General features: G+C 42.6%; 1 protein-coding gene, 1 long non-coding RNA gene and 3 other non-coding genes across 5 annotated transcripts; 4 read left to right on the top strand and 1 right to left on the bottom strand.

The window, feature by feature from the left end:
- Positions 1 to 10,616: 10,616 nt before the first annotated feature.
- On the bottom strand, positions 10,617 to 16,714 carry LOC134353693 (uncharacterized). The gene is made up of 3 exons (XR_010019659.1): positions 16,592 to 16,714; positions 13,613 to 13,752; positions 10,617 to 11,285 (listed from the first exon to the last, which is right to left on the bottom strand). It is a non-coding gene; the product is annotated as an uncharacterized LOC134353693 (long non-coding RNA).
- Positions 16,715 to 16,759: 45 nt separating this feature from the next.
- Positions 16,760 to 20,690, top strand: rps13 (ribosomal protein S13). Its single transcript, XM_063061945.1, has 6 exons — positions 16,760 to 16,858; positions 17,357 to 17,405; positions 18,111 to 18,189; positions 18,863 to 19,032; positions 19,695 to 19,795; positions 20,599 to 20,690. The coding sequence occupies exons 1-6, from the start codon at positions 16,836 to 16,838 to the stop codon at positions 20,630 to 20,632; spliced, it is 456 nt and encodes a 151-aa protein (XP_062918015.1). The 5' UTR covers positions 16,760 to 16,835; the 3' UTR covers positions 20,633 to 20,690.
- On the top strand, positions 18,355 to 18,447 carry LOC134354485 (small nucleolar RNA SNORD14). Its single transcript, XR_010019842.1, has one exon. It is a non-coding gene; the product is annotated as a small nucleolar RNA SNORD14 (small nucleolar RNA).
- Positions 19,501 to 19,596, top strand: LOC134354484 (small nucleolar RNA SNORD14). The gene has a single exon (XR_010019841.1). It is a non-coding gene; the product is annotated as a small nucleolar RNA SNORD14 (small nucleolar RNA).
- LOC134354487 (small nucleolar RNA SNORD14) lies at positions 19,869 to 19,960 on the top strand. Its single transcript, XR_010019844.1, has one exon. It is a non-coding gene; the product is annotated as a small nucleolar RNA SNORD14 (small nucleolar RNA).
- Positions 20,691 to 22,169: the final 1,479 nt, after the last annotated feature.

Raw genomic sequence — 22,169 nt, 5'->3', positions numbered from 1 at the left:
GTGGGGATCTAAACCTCACTTGAAGAGTGATAAGTACAAGGTTAGGGAATCGAGGTGGGAGTTTGGATGAAATTAATGTTCATATTCACTTGGTATTGACATGGTGAACCAAATTGGATCCTTGTATGCTGTAAATGTCTTTGATTGTGGCTACATACTGACTTGTGAGGAGAAGGCCACCACAGAAAGTATCTGTCGAGATGTATTCTCTCCAAAAATGTGCACTATCCTCTGAGAACTGAGGAGTGGGAGTGGAAAGTCAAAGAACTCTGTTAGCAAATCAACTTGCCCAATCTGCTGCAACCTTTGTGATAAATGAGAAGGGATGATAATCACGCAGCCTGGCATTTTAATATAATCTTACACTGTTCATGGCTCTGAAACAGTTGAAGAATGCTACGCCTGAATGTATCAGTAATGTCAACCTGAGAAAAGAAATCTGAAAACGCTTGAAGTGCACTTATGTTGTTAAATACAGTCAAGCAACGTGCAAGATTGTACAAAGATTTCTACAAAAGCAATGATTAAGAGAGATTACATAATGAGGCTGGTTACTATAGTTGAGCAACAGCTGCTAAGTTAACTGAAGACTTCTGAAAAAGCATACAAAATGACCAGGTGCAGGGGCATAACTCTGTAATCCTTCTGGGAAGTTAAAGATGTGTCACAGATATAGTACAGAAACAGGCCCTTCAGCAAACTAATGATCAACTACCCATTAAGATTAATTCCACATTAATCCTATTTATTATTCACATCAATTCCCCGGAAATTCCACCACTCACCTATACATTAGGGGCAATTTACAATGGCTAATTAACGTACATCTTTGGGGTGTGGGAGGGAACTGCAGAACTAGAGGACACCCACATGGTTATGGGGGGGCGGGGGGTTGCTTGAGGATGGTAGTTCCTAAGATGCTGCCCATCAATTAGATTTTGTACTCCAGCAATATTCATATAACGATATAAGGAGAGCTTGCCTGGTTAAAGAGGGATGTTTTGGTACCAGGTCAGAAATATTTTTTTAAAAATCAAAGCCATTGCAAACTTGATACTTGACTTCAGAAAAATAACCGCTCAACTTCTTATAGAGGTGTGAAACTACTGCATTTTCCTCAAGCTCTCTCCAGTCCAAGACCACCCTAATCCTGCTTCCACCATTGTTTTGTTTCCGTCAGTTGCATTTGTCAATGAACAAAAACTTCGAAAGCTCCTTGACTGAACCTAGGTAGATTGGCCTATCAATGAACAAAAAAATGAAGAATAAAATTCAAGAGATTTTGGGATGAGATGGGAGCTTGGTGCCAATTCAGTCAATCAAGAACCAGACACAAAATGCCAATTGCGCTCTCTTGTGGACGTAGTGAGCAGAGTTACAGAAACCAGAGACTGGGTGCTGCAGCAAGCAATGGCGAGCAAGAAAAATGAAGCGGAGACACAGAAATGAAGGCCACAAACATAACAGACCAATGCTGTGGTAATGATGAAGGGAGCAGCTGGATGTCAATGCTGGTGATTTACAGTGTGATGTTCTGTGACTGGTTATAGTGATAATGCTGGGCCTGAGAGGAGAAAGGTTCAACTACATAGAGGAGTTGAATAAAACATAATTTGTCACTTGTGCTGTGCTTTACTACATGAGAAATCAAACATTTGTTTAAAGCAAAGTCTAGGGAGAGTCTACAGTTGTGGATTGGGCACGTGGTACTGCAGTTTTACTGCAAAGCAGCATGAGACTTCGCACCAGCTCTTCAGCTACTTCATTCCTTGTTGATTGATTGATTGATGTTCTCACAAATCATTCTGTGAGGAGACTCTCAGTTCAGACACACCATCAATATCAATGAAAGTAGTTCATAACCTGAGATCTCACTCCTACATTTCAGCAGCAAGGCAACATGTACCCCCCTGCACGCAGTGGTTAAAGGTGTTGCTTCAGTTGCCTTCAAAGTGGAAACTGCTACTTCAGTGCATGAAGTGATTCAACATGAGCTGATCAACCATTGCATCTGGTCCAATGCTGGAAGATTATTGGGTCAAATACTGGATCTATGTACCTGTCTAAATTTCTTATAGATGTCAAAATTAGAATTGATATACGGATAGGAAAGATTTGGGAGATTATGGTGTCACATGACTGGCAACAATGAAAATAGAATTGAGTCAGGTTTTATAAAAACAAACAAACATTTATTAAACTCTGCTCAAAAATAGCGAAATGTATTTAAACAACTAACTTAACCGGAAGTTAACTGCTATACGGCAACTCTGGAACAGTTCTTAAAAGGGTGAATGCGAAAACAGTTCTTAAAGTGGTAAATTCGAACACAGTTCTTAGAATGGTAAATTCGAAAGTCCAAGAGATTTATACAGTCAATTAAGAGAGACTTTTCTGAAGTACAGAATTCCTTGAAGACGTGACGTTACTGCTGATCCCAGCCGGAACCTGCCTTGTCCGCAGGATTCATGACAACGGAAATAAAATGGTTTAAAGGAACTGACCTTTTCCTCTGGAGAACAGACACTGCACAATCCTTCCTGCTTTAGCAGAGGATATTTCAGATGCAGGTCACTACTTCTTGAACAAAGATTCAATAAAGGTCGAGCCTCTCCAAATCCGCCGAATGATATCAGCTTTACTCGACTTGGCGAATTCCAGAACTTTGGTAAGGTCTTAACTCTCCAATACTACTTACAATAGAAAGTAGAACTCCACTTTAAAACAAAAATGTATCATAAGATGAATACGCAGCATAACGGAGTATCTGACAAATTTTTTTTCTCTCCAAAAATACTTTATTCAGAAATGTTACAAAATAAAGTTATTTACATAGAAAAAAAAATTCGTTGACTCTGAGTCCTTATTCAATAAGTAAAGTTATTTACAATAAAATTACGGCATTGACTATCAGTCCATATTCAAATTAAAGATGTTTACAATAAATCGTTCGATGACTCTCAAACCTTAGTCAAGAATTAAGACTTATTTACAATAAAATTATTAACAATAAAAAACCAGGCGTTGGCTCTAATTCCTTTACCTAAGTTCTTTAACAGTCTGCACAATTTCAGCCACTCCTGGGGCACCAAGTTGATTCATCTATCCACACCACTGATGAGGGGTATTCTCCTCCCCAGCTGACCCCTCCCGCTCCCGCGGGTGATGAACCTTAAACTGTGGCCCTTCCCCACCGGGCCTTCACAGTGGCCGCACCAAGCTTGAGTGCATCCCTCAGCGCGTACTCCTGCAGGCGAGAGTGAGCCAGTCGGCAGCATTCAGTCACCGACATCTCCATGTGCTGGTAGACCACCAAGTTTCGGGCAGACCAAAGAGCGTCCTTCACCAAATTGATGATCTGCCAGCAATACCGGGTGTTTGTCTCCGTGTGTGTCCCTGGGAACAGCCCGTAGATCAGGGAGTCCCCGATTACGCAGCTGCTGGGCATGAATCTTGACACCGTCCCTTCCACCCTCCTCCAAACCTTCTTCGTGAACCCACAGTGTGCAAAGAGGTGAGTCACTGACTCCACCTGATTACAGTCCTCCCGTGGGCAGCGAGGTGTGGAGACGACATTCCGGGCGTACAGGAGGGATCTGACTGGGAGGGCCCCTCTCACCGCCAGCCAAGCGAGGTCTTTGTGCCTGTTGGTGAGGTCTGGCGATGAGGCAATTTGCCAGATGTACTAGACAGTCTGCTCAGAGAACCAACCCACTGAGTCCATCTCGTCCTTCTCCTGCAGTGCCTGCAGGACATTATGCGCCGACCACTGCCTAATTGCCTTGTGGTCAAAGGTGTTGGCCAGGAAGAACTTTTCTACGAAGGACAGGTATGGAGGCAACGACCAGCTGACAGGGCTGTTGCGCAGGAAAAGGGCCAGACCCATCCTTCATAGCCAGGGCGACAGGTAGAACCTGGGCACACAGTGGTCCTTTTGTCCATGTATCTGGGATCCACGTACAGCCTGAACCACACACGAAGCTGGCTATCAGGGTGAGGGCAACATTGGGGATGTTCTTGCATCCATTGTCCAGGGACTTGTGCACAACGGTCCGTCTGACCCGCTCCATCTTGGATCCCCAGACAAATCTGAAGACAGCTCGGGTGATTTCCGAGCTGTAGGAGCAGGGGACAGGCCACACCTGCGCCAAGTACAACAGACCTGAGAGCACCTCACACCAGGGGTCTCCCTTTTATACCCGTCGTGACAATGTCATCACGTGACCTCACACTGGTGGGAAAATTACATCACCCCACCATCACATGACCACTACGTCATGCTCATAAGATACTCAATTACATCATGGTCATAAGACAGTCACAAGATATCCATGAGGTATGTAATAATGGCCCAAAATGCTGATGTTTGACTATCATGGATGGGCATCTTGTCGTCATGGATCTGCTGGGCCAAAGGGCCTATTTTCTCGCTGTGTGACTCTGTTACTTATAATTTCGGACTTAGTTAAGATCATCAATTCATTCTGAACAAATTCATTTTTTTCCTGAGGTATATGTTCCAGCCACAGCAGTCTTCAGCTCAACTTCCAGTGCTTTTGAAGTAGTAGATTGCATTTCAATGTCAAAATCTGCTACTGTCATTGAGAGTGAGCTGTGAAGGCTCCAGCTGTGAAATTATCACTGCAATTGTCTGCCTTTCTTTTCCTTAGTATTAGCACACAGTCACCAGCACAATATGGAACTTATAGGGCTGATGATATTTTAAAGCATCTCAGAAGCCTATTCATGCAGTGGAAATTAAAATGGAAATGTTGCTATGCTGTTTAGGTAGTTGACTCTTACACCTGCTGTCTGAAATGGCCTGAACCTGAACAGGTTAGTTAAAATTACACATGGATCACAGAACAACTCAACACTACTCTGCAAGTTGCTTAAGACTGAGAATATTCTACAAACAAAATAAATTCAAAGCAACATCATATTTGATATTACAAGGAACGTACAAAGATTATGTGGTGGAAATACAATAAATATACTATGGCCTTTCAGATCTGGAGATAATATTGTTCAGAAGTTTCTTTGGAACTCAAGAATGAGGCAAAAATCTTGTGATTGCAGCTGTTTTATTAGATGTTCATAGCAAAATAATAACAGTAAAACACAGCAGCAGGTACCTAACTGTAACTGTAACCAACACATTCTACTGTAAGTAAGACAAAGGATCTGGTTGTGGACCAGCAAGGGTAAGATGAGGGAACACGAACCAATCCTCATTCAAGGGTCAGAATGAGCAATTTCAAGTTCCTGGGTATCAAGATCTCTGAGGATCTAACCTGGTCCCAACATATCAATGCAGCTATAAAAAAGTCAAGACCGCAGCTATATTTCATTAGGAGTGTCAGGAGATTTGATCTGTCAACTAAATCACTCAAAAACTTCTACAGACATACCGTGGAGAACACTCTGACAAGCTGCATCACTGTCTGGTATGGGGAGGGGGGGCTACTGCATTGGACTGAAAGAAGCTACAGAAGGTTGTAAAATTAGTCAGCTTCAGCTTGGGTACCAGCCGCTGTAGTATCCAAGACACCTTCAACAAGCAGTGCCTCAAAAAGGTGGCGTGTATTATTACCCAGAGCATGCTCTCTTCTCATGGCTACCGTCAATTCAGGAACAGCTTCTTCCTCTCTGCCATCTGATTTCTAAATGGACACTGAACCCATGATCATTAGCTTTCTTTAATGTATTATTTCTGTTTTGCACTATTTTTAATCTCTTCAATAATCTACATATATATACTTACTGTAATTCATTTACTTTTTTTTCTTTGTATATTATCACGTATTGAACTGCTGCTGCTAAGTTAACGAACTTCCCGACACATGCTGGTGATAATAAACCTGATTCTGATTCACTCTACTGTAAGTAAGGAAAGGGAGAACAAAGCGCCTTGCCTTGTAGTCGACCTATATATCGAAAATTTGCTCGAACTGCATAGATAAGAGAAGTCTTTAAATAAGAGCAATCTATCAGACAACAGGGGTGATTTACGATACCATGAGCCCTCGGCTTGCTGACAAGGAAACCACAAAAAATACAGACCAGCTGCTCTACAAATTACTGAAAATCCACTGAACATTGATAGACAAGCAGGTGATTACACAAACACATAAGCAAGCATAAGGAAAGTTGCAAGAAAAATGACATTTTAAACCTGAATCCAGCTGAACTAAGAATTTCAGTACAGTAATCTTACCCATATTCCCCAATTGTGACATCTCCTTCTAAAAGTACTTTTATATTGAGGTGTTATTAAGTTTTTGTGACTGGTCAGTTAATCTGTTTCATGACCCATACTAGTTGCTCTGATAAGGCAGAAGTTCATACCCAAATCATATAGTAATGTAATTGCTCCACGAACCATTCCACTGCCATTTCACCATAATAACAATACGCCATTAATAAACCCTACCACCCAAACCTCACATATGGGATTGGAGTGGAAAAAAATCCTGACACATAGGACAAGTTGGTGGTCATCCGTTGTATCTGATGATGAGTTAGATTACTGCAGTTCTCCTGTTATGCATTTGAAGATGGTCACTGAGTCCAAGTTGTGAGCAACATGGACATCCACAATAAGGAAATAGAAACGGTCCTTGATCTGTTCGTAGAGCCACTGGAACTGCAAGAAGAAACTTTTTAAGTTTTTAAAGTGGAAAAGCCTTTGCACTGGGGCAGTTCCACTCTCCCATCCTCATAAGTTTGGGTGCAGTAGTCGTCACAACTGGGGTCTTCCTTAGTTGCAGTGGCTAACCATGACTTCTTCAGTGCCTTGATTTCCATGACGTTTCATGCCTTTCGCTCTCTACGAAACGTTGAACAACCCCCTTGGCTGTTGCATATCACTATTGCTCTCATCCGTCCAGTCCGCTGGAGCTGACATTACATGCAAGGACAGGCGTGTCCATTTCTCACCAGCGGATAAGGCCCGCAAGCAACCCTCTGCCAAAGTGGTTTACCAGGGTGTGGCAAGTGTATTCGGAGCTACAGGTAAGAGCTGCATGTCTGGTGGGGATCAAAGGTGAGTGATCTACTCCAGGAAAGACACAACAAAGCCCCGCACCAGAGGTGATACACCTCATACAGTGTTTCTGTTGTAATCGTCCCAGTGCAGGGAAATCACACAAGTACCCATTTTTTCATTCAAAAGGTTTATCATATGGGAAAGTGCAGTTACTGATGTGGAACAGTCACAAGGATCCTTGTCCAATCAAACCAATATGCAAGGACAGCTGGCTCTTTATAGACAGAAGTGCATATCAGCCAGAAGCCTTGGTACACATTGGTACCAATGACATTGGTAGAAGAAGGACGGAGGTCCTGAAGAGAGAATTCAGGGAGTTAGGTAGGAAGCTGAAAAGCAAGACCTCCAGGGTAGTAATCTCAGGCTACGTCCACACTACGCCGGATAATTTGGAAAACGCCGGTTTCGAGTAAAAACGACAGGCGTACACACTAAGCGTTTTTCAAAATATCTCTGTCCACACGAAGATGGATAATTGGGCGAATCTCCTCTACTGGGCACGCGCAGGACACACAGAAAACAAGCGAAGAGGAAACGGTATACTTAGTGCGAGTTTGTCCAGTTACAGAGTAAAAAAAACTTAAAAGGAATTGCTGCAACACACATCAAAGTTGCTGGTGAACGCAGCAGGCCAGGCAGCATCTGTAGGATAACGTTGACTGCACCTCTTCCTACAGATGCTGCCTGGCCTGCTGCGTTCACCAGCAACTTTGATGTGTGTTGCTTGAATTTCCAGCATCTGCAGAATTCCTGTTGTTTGCGTTTAAAAGGAATTGCTCTTGGCTCTCACGCAGGAGGACTTAAAACTAAAAAAAACAAATACTGGAGCGTATGGAGGCAACCGACAGGGAGTTCACGGACAGTCTGACCCGGCTCACGATGAACATTGAAAAACTGACTAACTCTGTTGCATTAATAAAGCACCTTGTTAAATGTATAAAACATGTCTGCATCAGTGTTATCTTGTATTTCCATACAACGTTACATTAGGCTGTTACGCATCTATTGTCAGAGAAGTACTTGCATAAACAGGTAAACCACCGTCATACAAACAAGGACAGAAAAACAGGGCAAAGTGAGTATACTTATTTATTCAGTATGCTATGGGTCAAAGTATTTGGTGAGTACATTTCTAACTCTTCTGGCTTCAATCTCGTTGCTGTCTGTTCTGAAACTGTTAGGTTATGTGGGGAGTTGTGTTCAAGAAAACTACGAAATGCCGCGCTGCCGCCATCTGTTCCGGCAAGTCATGACAGCGGTTTTAAATAGTCAAAAAGCTCACTTTACAATTTAACTCTCACGCCGTTCACACCGACTGCGCTTTATAACAACTGTACGGCAGTGCTTGCACAGTACCAAGCAGAAGCAGAAAAAGCATTCTTGTTGTGGTGTTGTCATGACAGCGTTTTTAAATCTCTCCGTTTACCCCGTACACACTACAATGGGTATTAGGCATTTTCAGATTTATTCACTCTGGAGACCGTTTCTGAAAATCTCCGTTTTCGGGGGATGAAAATGCCGCTTTAGTGTGGACGGAGGGTCAAAATGAAGAGAAAAAGCTTCGTTTTCAAAATTATCCGGCGTAGTGTGGACATAGCCTCAGGATTGCTGCCTGTGCCACGTGCTAATGAGCGTGAGAATAGCATGATCAAGCATATTAATGCGTGGCTGAGAAACTGGTGTAGAGGGCAGGGCTTCAGATTTCTGGATCCTTGGGACCTCTTCTGGGGGAGGTATGACCTGTGCAAAAAGGAAGGGTTACACCTGAACCCAAAAGGGTCCAATATCCTAGCAGGCAGGTTTAATAGAGTTTAAAGGTTTAAACTAATTTGGCAGAGGGATGGGAACCGGAGTGATAGGGCTGAGGAAGGGGAAAACAGAAATAAATCAAAGATAGTGTGCAACAGAGATGATAGAAAGGACAGGCAGGAAATGAGGCATAAACACAGCCAGTGGGATGAGTTACAGGGCAATAGAGGCATGGTGCAGTTAATACAGAAAGCAATAAATATTGGACTGCAAGTGTTACATTTGAATGCACGCAGCATAAGAAATAAAATGGATGGTCTTGAAATTCAGCTACAGATTGGCAAGTATGACTTGTGGCCATCTCTGAAACTTGGCTAAGGATGGCTGCCATTGGGAGCTGAATGTCCAAGGATATATGGTGTATCAGAAAGATAGGTTAGTAGGCAGAGGGGGTAGTGTGGCCTTGTGTATAAGAAATAATATTAAATCATTAGAAGGGGATGACATAGGATCAGAAGGTGTAGAGTCTCTATGGGTTGAGTTAGGAAACGGCAAGGGTAAAAGGACCCAAATGGCATTTGTATGTAGGCCTCCAAACAGCCCCGGGATGTGGATTACAAATTACATCGGGAGATAGAAAAGGCGTGTCAGAAGGGAAATGTCATGATAATCGTTGGGGATTTTAACATGAAAGTGGATTGGGAAAACCAGGCCAGTACTGGACCTCAAGAGAGAGAATGTGTAGAATGATTAAGGAATGGCTTTTTAGAATAGCCTGTTGTTGAGCCTACTAGGGAATTGGCTGTGCTGGATTGGGTGTTGTGCTTGAGGTTAAGGAACCCTTAGGGATCAGTGATCACAATATGATCGAGTTCACTTTGAAATTTGAGAAGGACAAACAAAAATCCAATGTGTTTGTATTTCAGTGGAATAAAGGAAATTATAATGGCATAAGGGGGGAACTGGCTAGGGTTGACTGGAAAGGGACACCAGCAGGAAGGACAGCAGGGCAGCAATGGCTGGAGTTTCAGTGGAAAACGAGGGAAGTGCAATTCAGATATATTCCAAACAAGAAGAAATTTTCAAATGGAAGGAGGACACTACCGTGGCTGACAAGTAAAGTCACAGCCAAAGTAAAAGCAAAAGAGAGAGTACGAGGAAGCCAAAGCTAGTAGAAAGATAGAGGATTGGGAAGCTTTTAAAAACTTGCAGAAGGAAACTAAGAAGGTCAATAGGAAGGAAAAGATGAATTATGAAAGGAAGCTGGCGACTAATATCAAAGAAAATACTAAAAGCTTTTTTAAGCATATAAAGGGTAAAAGAGAGTTGAGAGTAGATATAGGACCAATAGAAAATGATGCTGAAGATATTGTAATGAGAGACACAGAGATGGCAGTGGAACTAAATGCCTATTTTGCATCAGTCTTCACAGTGGAAGACACTAGCAGTGTACAGGACATTCAAGAGTATCAGGAAAGTGAAGTATATGCAGTGAAAATTACGACTGACATGGTGCTCAGGAAGCTTAATGGTCGGAGGATGGATAAATCTCCTGGACCTGATGGAATGCACCCTCAGGTTCTGAAGGAAGAAGCTGGAGAGATTGCGAAGGCATTAATAACGATCTTTCAAGAATCAATAGATCCTGGTACTGTACCAGATGACTGGAAAATTGCAAATGTTACTCCGCTATTTAAGAAGGGTGGGAGGCAGCTAGAAAAGAAACTATAGACCTGTTAGCCTGACATCAGTAGTTGGGAAATTGTTGGAATTAATTGCTAGATTAGATTAGATTATGAGGACACTCAGTCCTCGTTTATTGTCATTTAGAAATGCATGCATGCATTAAGAAATGATACGATGTTCCTCCGGAGTGATATCACACAAAAACAGAACAAACCAAAGACTAACACTGAGAAGACCACATAATCATAACATATAGTTACAGTAGTGCAAAACAATACCATAATTTGATAAAGAACAGACCATGGGCATGGTAAAAAAAAGTCTCAAGTCCTGATCAACTCCTATAGTTCCTGATAGCAGGTGGAAAAAAGGGAGAAGCTCCCCTGCCATAAACCTCCAGGCACCGACAACTGCCAACTGCCGATGCATTGGAAGCACCCGAACATAGCCGACTGAGTCCATCCGAAAACTTCGAGCCTCCAACCAGCCCCTCCGATACAGCCTCCCGAGCGCCATCCTCTGCTGAGCGCCTTCAACCTCGTCCCGGCATCTAAAACAAGCAATGCCGAGGACTCAGAGGCCTACTCCTCTGGAGATTCTGAAACACACAGTAGCAGCAGCAGCAAAGCAGGCATTTCAGAAGTTTCTCCAGATGTTCCTCCGTGCTCTCACATCTGTCTCCATCAAATCAGAATTGTGCACGGTTTCCTACTTAACAAATACAGATATTATTCCAGAGCGGCCACGCACACTGCATCCCGCCGCCATCTTCTCCTCCTCCTGGGCTGAGGTTACGGAACACCTGCAGTCACATGTCAAGACAGGCCAAAGTTTGTATGTAGCTTCAAAAGAAAGCATTATCTATACTTCGTAAATATGGAATTGTCTTTTGTGTTTAGCAAATAAATATCAAGCCCCACATTGGGCCAGCAGACCTTTCCACCGAAAGCGTCTCAGTATGATGCCTGTTCTACCTTGTTTTGTCGAATAAAGAAGCTGCTTTGTATCTACCAGTAACTCTCTCTCCGGTGATTGAATTCATGTAACAACAGTCTTCCGCCCTATCAGATTTCCACTTCTTACCTACCACCTTACACTTCTTCCTCCCCTCCCCCCACCTTCTTGCTCTAACTTCTCATCATTTTTTAAGGTCCTGCATAACAGGTCTCAGCCCAAAACAGCAACTGTTTACTCTTTTCCATCGATGCTGCCTGGCCTGCTGAGTTCCTCCAGCATCTTGTGTGTGTTGCTTGGATTTCCAGCAACTGCAGATTTTCTCATCTTTATGACAGGATGGTATCATTGCATCAGCTTGTCTGTCAGACTGGTCATGGAGATAATGCTGGATAGGATCAACATTAGATAAGAGCAAGTCAGACGCAGGCAGTGCCTATCTAAGGAAGGTTTAGGAATGAAAGCAGCAGCTTGGACACAGTGTTGCCATTGACAGCATGGGCAGGCTGGCTTTTATTCTGGAGACACAGGAGACTGCAGACATTGGAAGCCAAAGTAACACATAAAATGTTGGAGGAATTCGCAGAACAGGTGGCATCTATGGAAGGAAATGGATAGTCAACATCTTGGGTCTAGACTCTTCATCTAAATATCATCTGTCCATATTCCTTAATAAATGCTGCCAGTCCTGCTGAGTTCCTCAACTTTTCATCCCCCTTAAGTCTTTTGCCTGGTGGTGAGCAGGAAATATGAAAATACTTTAAAAAGGATGTAAGGGCTTTAGAAAAGGAAACAGAATTGATTTTCCAAGGTTATTTCAGACACAAGGAACTTTAGTTAGCAGACAGAAGATGGGATTGTTCTCCTTGGAGCAGAGGGAGGTGTAAGGAGATCTGATGACTTAAAATTATGATGAATATAAACACAGGAGATGGAGAGTGATTTCCCATTATGGAAGGAAAGTGCTTTTGAAAATGATTCACAGCAGCACGAAAATGATATGAGGAATATCCCCAGAACGACTTTGAAGAAAAGGCTACCGAAGAATTTTATTGTGCCTTTATATCCTTCCTGATACAGTTTCCTCATTTTCTTGTTGCAACTTCCTTACTTTCAAAGAATCAGTACTTTGAACGTATTCAAAAACATCTAGTTCCCTCTTTTTTATCCACTTTCTCTGCCCGCCTGGCACATCCACAACTCCCTGTTCTTGTAATCTGTTAATAATTGTGCCCTGTAGTTACTTTGCTTCTTCTCATTCAGTTGCATTTGTCGTGGGGAAAAAGATACCAAAGCTGACAAATTGAAGGCAGCATGATTTAGCTCGTGAATGACCAAAGAGGAAAGATCAGCGACAAGGCTGGTTACAAGGGAACTGCAACAGGAAATGTGTGCTATTTAGGACTGAGCCAGGGTAGAGCAAAAGGTTTACGAATGAAATCTAATAAAAATATCAGGAGACTACTGATGAGATATGTGCACCCTCCATCAGACAGCAGCAGAATAAAAGGGCAATTGCACTCTTTTGTGGTTGTAGAAAAGGTATATTGTGTGTGTGATGCCTACAGCCAACAGCAGAGAGCACCGCGGTGGCAAAAACAGAGTAATTAGGGAATCTGTCGTGAAACGATTGGTATGAACTGGATTCTGGTGTTTTCTGTTGGTTGTTATAATAATCTTGGTATGGGACGGAAAAGCGAATATTAACAAGTTGTGTACTGTGGATGGTTTCAGAATGAAAGCCATGGATTGCCCTCTGCAGTACTGTAGGAGTGTATAAGTTTGTCTTCAAAGCTAGCCTAGCTACTTGGTCCGAGAGTCTCAGCATCACATTTTTTTCACGGGGGAGGGGGGCAGGCAGTTTTTGGGAATTGATGTACAATTAGCAGCAGCAATATTGAACTATATGGTTCAGATTCATTTTGAAAAACAATTGGAGTGGAAGTTATCTTAAAAGATTTAAAATCTGTCTAACAATGAGTCATGGAATGTATGCAGGCAGAATTTCTACAGTGAAGGAGGGAAATTTAAGGGAAAAAAAGCAATAGGCTTATTGGGAACAAATTTCATAACATATGTCAATAATATTAAACCTGATTGTGAATATACTGCAATGAAAGGTCCGTTCAGTTGAATGGAGAAATTAAAACATGTGGCCTTAGAGACCATAATTACCAGAAATGGAGCCCTGATGAAAGGTTTAGCCGGAAACATTGACTTGTTTATTCCCTTTCATAGATGCTGCCTGACTTCCTGCAGCATTTTCTGTGTGTCGCTCAAGATGACCAGCATCTCTTGTGGAGAGTTGTTAAATTCTGCGGGGAACAGTGAAGGTGAAAACACATCATATAACATTGCATCATGTGTGCAATATGATAGATGGATAAAGTGATAATTATAATACTAGACTGCTGGTTGTGGTGATAATCTTGCTATGGGCTGTTTGACCTTGGATAATTTGAAATAGATTGTGCAAACTTCCACTGTTAAGTGTAGGAAAAGGATGCATTTGACTGTATCAGGCAGCAACACCATCCCAGGTACCAGCTGATTCCTGCACAGTATAGGGGATCTGACCTGCTCTTTTCCCGACCTGGGCGAGTTCACCCCTCTTTGACCACTTTGTGACCTCAGGCTCTGTGGATGCTACGCTGAGTGCCTTCTCTCACCCAACAGACACAGCTGCAGCCCAGGCCTCCTGACCTCAAGCAATCGGCATCGTCAGCCTCCTGGCAGCAGGATCACGAGTTCAGGCCACTGCACCTCGTGATTTTCTCCATTCAGCTTGACTGGTTGCAGCAGATGATCGCACTCTCCCGTATCTCTTGGTTCTCGTGTGGTTCAAAGACTTTGATGAAGGAAGTCATAGAGTTCTAGAACATAGTTACAGGCCCTTAAGTCTAACAAGTCTACGCTGACCATGGTGCCTGCCCAGCTAATCCCAATTTCCCGCACATGGTCCATATCCCTCTAAGCCCTGCCCCTCTATGTGCCAATCAAAGTGCTTCATAAATGATACTACAGTACATGCCTCAACTATTTCTTCAGGTGTGAAAAAGTTGCCCCTCAGGTTCCTTTCAAATGTGTCCCTTCTCACCCTAAACCTATGCCTCCTAGTTTTGGATTCCCTTACCCTGGTGAAAAGACTTTTACTGTCTTTACCTCTTCTAATTTTAAACATTTCTATAAGGTAACTCCCAACTAAGGATCACCAGAACCCCTTGTTTAAAAGTTTTGTTTGCTTGCATATTGCCAACTGGGTGCCAGTGAATACTGATGGAGCAAGTCTGGAATAGCAAACAAAAATTTGCAGATGCTGGATATCGCAAATAAAAACAGCAAATACTCAGGAGGTCAGGCTGCTTCCATAGGGTGGAAAAGACGACAAGCAGAAGATAGAGAGTGAATTCATCTATAGATCTTCTGAGCATTTGTGTTTTTTTTTGCATTTTTGATATGGAAGATAAAACAAAACATGCTAACATTCATTACATACTGTCAATTATTTGTTAAATACTTATACACAAGATACTCACGCTAAAGATACAGATTTTAAACACTGAGCAACTCCTGGTGTCTTTGAATGACTTGGTGGGATCAATGTTCCCTTGTATCACCAGTGGGATTTGCCAATTCTTTACAGCATGGCTTGGGGTTTCCCTGTCCCAACCTTGCCCACCCTACAAAATCTGGGAGGCAGTAAGATGAGAAGCAGGAAACTAATTCCGATTAAAGAAATCTCCTCCTTTGATTAAAGTAATGTGCCATTTTGCTCCAGCCAAATAAGAATATATGAAATTATTGTCCATTTAAGAAAACATATAAAACATAACAAACTAAATGCCATTTCATTTTTGCTTAACAAATGATTTTATCTTAATTTTTTAATGAAAATTTCAGAATTATTCAAAATCATTACTGTGAATATAACACTGTGACTGGAGTGTGGAAGTTCACTGCCCCCTACTGGACATTAAGTTCAAGTTCAAATTTATTGTCATTCAACCATATACACACATATACTGTACCGCCAAACGAGACAACATCCCTCTGGATCAAGGTATACTTAACTCATACACATAACACATAAAGTAATATTACCACAAATATATTATTTTTAAAATAGTAAGGTGCAAATATACATACAAGTTAAAAGCTAAACAGGATAACACTATTGGCACTCCATGTGTAAGGAGACCTCGGTTGTGGCAGTAAGTTCAGTAGTCTGTGGGGAAGAAGTTGTTTCCCATTCTAACAGTTCTTGCACCTCCTGTGGGAGTCAAAGAGATTGTTGGATGGATGGAAGGGGTCACTGAGAATGCTAAGGCTCCTGATGAATGGGTGGAAGGTGACTCCGATGTATCTCTCAGCAATCCTCGCAATCCTTGCGATCAGATGCCTTTCAATTCCCACACCAGATGGTGATGGCAGCTGGTCAGGACACTCTCAATTGTGCTCCTGTAAAAATTGGTTAAAATGGGGAGTGGGGGGGGGGAGCCTCACTTGCTTCAATCTCTTTAGAAAGTGAAGATTCTGCTGTGCCAGGTGAGGGACCAGGTGAGGCATAAATTTCCAAGAAAGGAGAATTCAAATAGTCATAATCATACTTTATTGATCCCGGGGGAAATTGGTTTTCGTTACAGTTGCACCATAAATAATTAAATAGTAATAAAACCATAAATAGTTAAATAGTAATATGTAAATACACTATCAGACCAGTGAATAGTAGAAGACAGTAGCAGTCTAATTAATTGTTAATTAATACTAACTTGTTATCGGGGCTAGGAAGTGATTGAACAATTAGAGATGAAGAAAAGCAAATTAAGCATACACAATGGCATCTCTCAAGCCTGCTCCTCCATTCACATAACTCATGCACTTATTAAGAAAGATTTATGGAATTGCTCAATGTAATTGTTTTTAAAAGACTGCGTCCCACTGTATTGGTCAGGCTGCACTACAGCGGCTATTCACAGGCACGATCCCATTACAGATCAGCACGGGGGCTTTGACCTGCTCCGTTTCCGACCTGGGCCGGTTCACCCCTCTTTATCGCACCTGGTGATTCCGGGCTCCCCTGGAAACACCATATGGATACCGATCTTAACGCGGATGCCCGATCGGCACAGCGCGCAGCAGCCCAGAACTCCCGACCTCAAGCAATCCTGCAGCCTCAGCCTCCGAGCAGCCGGATAACAGACGCACGCCACCGCGCCCGGCGGCGGGACCTCAGCCGAGGATCCCCTTCCCTGCAGACCAGCCGTGACGTCACACAGACTGGCGCCGGGCCCGGGCGCGTTGGAGCGTCGGCGGACGCAATGACGTCTCTTCCGGGCGCTCGCCCATAACTGGCGCATGCGCGGCAGTAGCGCTCCTTTTCTTTGCTGCCGCCGCCGCCATGGGTCGCATGCACGCTCCCGGGTAAGTGGCGGGGAGTCGCCAGTGGGCAGGCAGCCGTGCCGGTGCCCCCACCTAGGCCAGCGGCACCCCCTCCTGAAACCCAATCTTTCCCGTCGCCATAGGGGACTGCACCGGCATCTCCCTTCTTTCCCTCCCTCCCTCAGGCCTGGCCCGCGCGGTAATGGCGGAGTCTCGGGGCCTGGTGGATGGATCAGCCCTCGCTCTGTGCGTCAGGCAGCGGCCTAGTGCCGCCTGCACTCAGCAAGGCCTTGCAGAGCAAACGTCGCTGTCTTGGTGTAGGACCCTGGCCTGGGCCTACTCTCGGGGTGTATTTCCGCGCCCCCCCCCCAACACGAGGCCTTCTCGGCCCGCTACTGCAAGCGCTGGAGCCGCTGCCTGGGTGTCGGCGTGTTTCTTGGCTTTGTTGCAAGCTCCCCCTTGATGAAAGTTAATAATACGTAGAAAATTTAATTGCATGTAAGTTACTTGTGCTAATTATGCTCAACGTGTTTTCCACAGCAAGGGCTTGTCCCAGTCGGCTCTACCTTACAGACGAAGTGTGCCCACGGTGAGTGAAAGGATTTTCTTGTTTAGTGGCCTTGATTGTTCAAGGTAGGACCAGACTAAAATAAAAGCGCCCAACTAATTTCACGCCTTTTCTTTAGTGTCCCAAACAAGCTATTTTCGCTGCAGCATTTTCTCCATTCTGGAAGCCGCTAATTTCTGTGAAAGTTACGTTTGCATTTTGGGTAATAGCAATCACAGGCTAGAGCAGGAAAGATCGTCCATGAGCATGTTGACTGCATCTCTGTTTCTTGTTCCTTTTAATAGACTTGTTTTAGTGTTGAAATTGATGTCGCTTGGACAATTTCAGATGCTGGAATCTGAAGGTGGTGGGGGTAGTGACACAAAGTAGAAAGGACTCAGTCGGGTCAAAACAGCGTTTGTGAAAAGATGCCCGTCAACATTGCTCAGAAGAGCAATTCTTCTCTCCCCCCCCCCCCCCCACGGCTTTGAATGCACGAACACTTCACTTGTCCTCAGTTACGGTGCAAGTCGTGAACCTGGAGGTAGTGGCCGTGTCAGTATTACTGTTGTAACTGGAGCTCTATGATACAATCAAGTGCCTCAAAATCAGATGCCTTTGCTCCTTTTACTCAGTGGAGGTTGGTTCAGAGTTCTCAATCTCCATGTGCCCAGATGGTGTTCTACGCAAGTGTCTTTAACTGAAGCCTGTTGCAGTATTGTAATGTTTTTCTTTATTTTTTATTAGTGGCTAAAGCTCACATCTGATGACGTAAAAGAACAGATTTACAAGCTGGCAAAGAAGGGGTTGACCCCATCACAGATTGGTAAGTGCAGTTTCTAGAAGTTGTTTGATTTTTCAGTGCAGTGGCTTAATACGACAAATACCTTTAAGAGTTGGAGAGCTGACAGGTAAATAAGCTCAATTTTGAAGTTTGTTGTATTTCATTTCACTCGGGCTTATTGGGCTAATCTAACTTTTGATTAGCTGCTCACTGTGATGATTGTTCTTCCAACCATTCGCAGTTTCCCCCAGAAAGGACTGGTCCATGTGTTGGTTTGACCTTCCTTGGATGTCTGAGTGAGCATTGAAGTTGTTCCTTACTGTGTCAGGATGTTTGGCCAGTTGAGGGTATGTGGGCTGTCGGTCTCAGAGCAATCCCATCTTCCCTGTGAATTCACTTGCCCATCAATTGATTTTTCTGTGGCCCACCTACATGAGGGGTAATTTATGGCAGGCAGGCAATCAACCCACCAGTCAATAGGATGGGTTTGAGATGTGTTCCTGGGGAAACCTGGCAAGTCACAGTGGCGCACCTGATTGGAGCTATGAAGTGGTTGTAATTCCTATGGCTTTGAAAATATTGCAGAGCTCTGAACTTGATTGTGCTGTGTCCCCCCCCCCCCCCAATTTAATGTGTTTAGTAATCAAAGATTGCTGGATTTGAGTTTTAGGTTAGTGTGGGCATAGACTAATAGTACTGTGTAAATACTTTTCAGGTGTGATCTTGAGGGATTCCCATGGTGTTGCCCAGGTGCGTTTTGTTACTGGGAACAAAATCCTCAGGATCCTCAAGTCCAAGGGCCTGGCTCCTGACCTTCCAGAAGATTTGTACCATTTGATCAAGACTGCTGTGGCTGTGCGCAAGCATTTGGAGAGGAACAGGAAGGTAAGAATCTTGCAATAAATTTTCTTTAGAATTAGTATATTTACAATGGAAGATTCACTCATGCTAGATTCCTTTGACATTGGTGGTTTTCATGTTTAGGTTTATTGAAATTTCAATTTCTGTAGTTTCAAACCATGCTTGTTAGTTGGTCTTCAGGTGAGGCATGTTGAAATGTCTCACATTTAATAAATTTATAAGCTCTAATAAATTTTTTGCACATATGAAATTGAAACCTAAACTGCCTTTAGTGGTTTGTGTAAAACTTTGGCAGTGCACATTTAATTTTTGACTTCTCAGTCTTGGACCATTGTGCGTGCTCCTGACATTTTTATTGCACAATCTGCTTGAGCGGTTTGACATGACTTTGGGAGATAAGAGCTTTAAATTCTGGATTTATAGTTGTTGGAGTATCTGAAATTGATATTAGAGAGCACTTTTCAGGATTCTGAAGATTTGCGTTGGTTTTGCTCACAATGATGAATGCTTTATCCACCATTCGCAGTTTCCTCCAGAAAGGGGGTTTCCTCCTTGTGTTGGCAAATCCTTCCTTGGATGTCTGAGTGAGCTCTATATTGACTATATTGCATCTGTGGCTGGTGCAGCTAATTGTTTCTGCTCATCTCTGATAAATTGTTCCTAAGGGTATTTTTGTTTTGTTGTAGGATAAAGATGCCAAGTTCCGTTTGATTCTTATTGAGAGCAGAATCCACAGACTGGCCCGGTATTACAAGTCCAAGAGGGTGCTTCCACCCAACTGGAAGTAGTGAGTATCAACTTGCAGGATATCATGGCATTTTCCCTTCCAAATCTGTTGTAAATGCATTAAGTGGAGCTGCTCACAATGATGATTTTGTCTAATCATTCGCAGTTTCTACCAGAATGGTATTTTCCTGCATGATGGCAAACCCTTCCTTGGATGTCTGAGTGAGCTGATGCTACTTTATTTAGAGATTCAGCACAGTAATGGGCCCTTCCAGCCCAACCAGCTTGTGCGGTCCAATTATACCTATGTTATCAGTTGACCACTGTGGGAGGAGTGTGGAGCATGCTAAGAAAACGCATGTGGGCATGGAAAAAGTACAAATGGCAGAATTGTAGCAGCATTACTCTAACCACTAGGCTACTGTGGTGTTATACTTTTGGGAGTTGAAACATGGAATTCTGTATTTCTTAACTGAAGGTGCAGTTTATTTTCTAGCTGCTTAATGGAAAGGTGCAGCTTTGACATGTCCAAAGCAATTTTTAACTTGCAAATGACAAACTTTTGAATTATTGGGCACAGAAAATTTAAATATAGCCAAATTAATTGTTATTGGAAGGAGGAGTGGTTGCAATTAGTGTGCATTTGCATTCCTACAGCTGGGCATTGAATATTCTGTTAGTTTGGGTGAGTGGCATCCTTTACACAAGTCTTTCACCATGGCCCCTATCTTTTGTGACTTGCGAGCCAGTTCTTCTGGCTCTTTACCTATTTGAATTCTGCCTGAATCCTTTAGAAATGTGATTGAGTAGGAACTTCAATCCACTGCTTTTTGATACAATAAACTCTTTGTTTTCTCTCTGCAGTGAATCCTCTACTGCTTCAGCACTTGTAGCCTAAGGACTCTCTTCATTGACTGAATGGATCTCAGAAAAAATAAATCAATTTGTCATGCTAACTAACACGTCTTGAGTTTTGATTGAGATGGAAGCCTTGGTATTACACTATTAAAATGCATAATAGATGTATGGCCAAGCAGTGTTGTTACAAGTTTCTTTGTACTGGTTAAAACTTGCTACCAAGGATTGCAAGTCTGGGACAAATCTTCCTGTGAGGATGATTCCTTATCCTCTTGTATTTGCAAACTTAATATCCAAATGGGTTTTAACCTGACTCCCATTTAAGATTATAATTCGTAAAGACATTAAAAGGATTTATTGACGTATTCTTGATTGGATCTGTTGTCCTGTCATGGAAATGTTCACTTAGTTCCATCTATTATAAAAGTGGCCTACCCTGACCTAAACTAGTTAACAAGGCTGTTCATTTGAGCAAACATTGTGTTGGCGATGTTATTCTTTGTAGATGTTCTTCACTGCTGATTGTTCAGCTGCTTTTAAAACAATATTTGTCTTTGTGTCACATCCTAAATAAATGAAGTTTGTTTTTTTTTTAAATCCTACAGATTCGTTGAACATCACTTGCCCTGAATTCTTAATGCATGGACTTAGTTCTTTCAGCTGGCTGTTCTGAAATACTTGTTTGCAAACCTTTTGGAACTATAAACCATTTGCAAACTATATTCTGGAAAAACATCCTAAAATAAAGGCTTGAAAAACTGCTTTGGTAGTATTAGAAGCAGAATCAGGAACATCACTGACTGGCTGTGAAACCTATTTTGCAGCGGCAATACAGTGCAAAGGAAACAATTATTAAGTGCAGTACTTCTAAAGTGCAGGTAGTTAGATTTAGCAGTTACAATGTGCCGCAGTTAAACCAGGCTACTATGTAAATGAACATTGCCCTTTATTAAAATGTAGTAGTTGGTTCAAATGTGACAATAGCATTGTCTTCACTTTGAGGAGACAAATGAATATTTGGTTCAATTCTTCTATTTACAATTGTTTATAGACTGAGATTGTAGTTTAAAGTACTGTACCAAAGAATTTGAAAAGATGGGTAGGAATGAATAAATGGCATGAGAAATGTGAGCCCAAGGATGGTCTACCTGCACTTGTAAATGGAGGAGAGAATTAAAATGCTATTTATAGGCAAAACAATAAGGGTTTGCATCACAACTGGATGCTACAAAACAGTATCTTTTCAGAACTTAGTCAAGTCTTCTAAATGTGTACTTTCCATTTTCAATCTGAGGTTTGCTCTTCCAGATTGATAGCTTATTCCTATCCAGAGCACAATATTGACCAGTACAACACGAGTATAGGTCCTTCCGCTCAAAGTTATGCTGAACTATTTTTTAAAATACTGAATTAATCTGCATGATAACCATATCCTTCCAATTACTGTCCCTGTTGACCCAATGTTCTCTGAAAGGACTGAAGCACAAGAGGATAAGATGTGAAAGAATATGACCTATCAAGTGTGACAGTTGGGAAAGTGTGTATGGAACTGGAGGAAATGGCAGAGGTACTTAATG

This window comes from Mobula hypostoma, chromosome 11, assembly GCF_963921235.1.
Source record: "Mobula hypostoma chromosome 11, sMobHyp1.1, whole genome shotgun sequence".
In the NCBI taxonomy this organism is placed as follows: Eukaryota; Metazoa; Chordata; class Chondrichthyes; order Myliobatiformes; family Myliobatidae; genus Mobula; species Mobula hypostoma.
The sequence above is the reverse complement of the archived record's forward strand: the minus strand, read 5'-3'. Positions and strand labels throughout refer to the sequence as shown.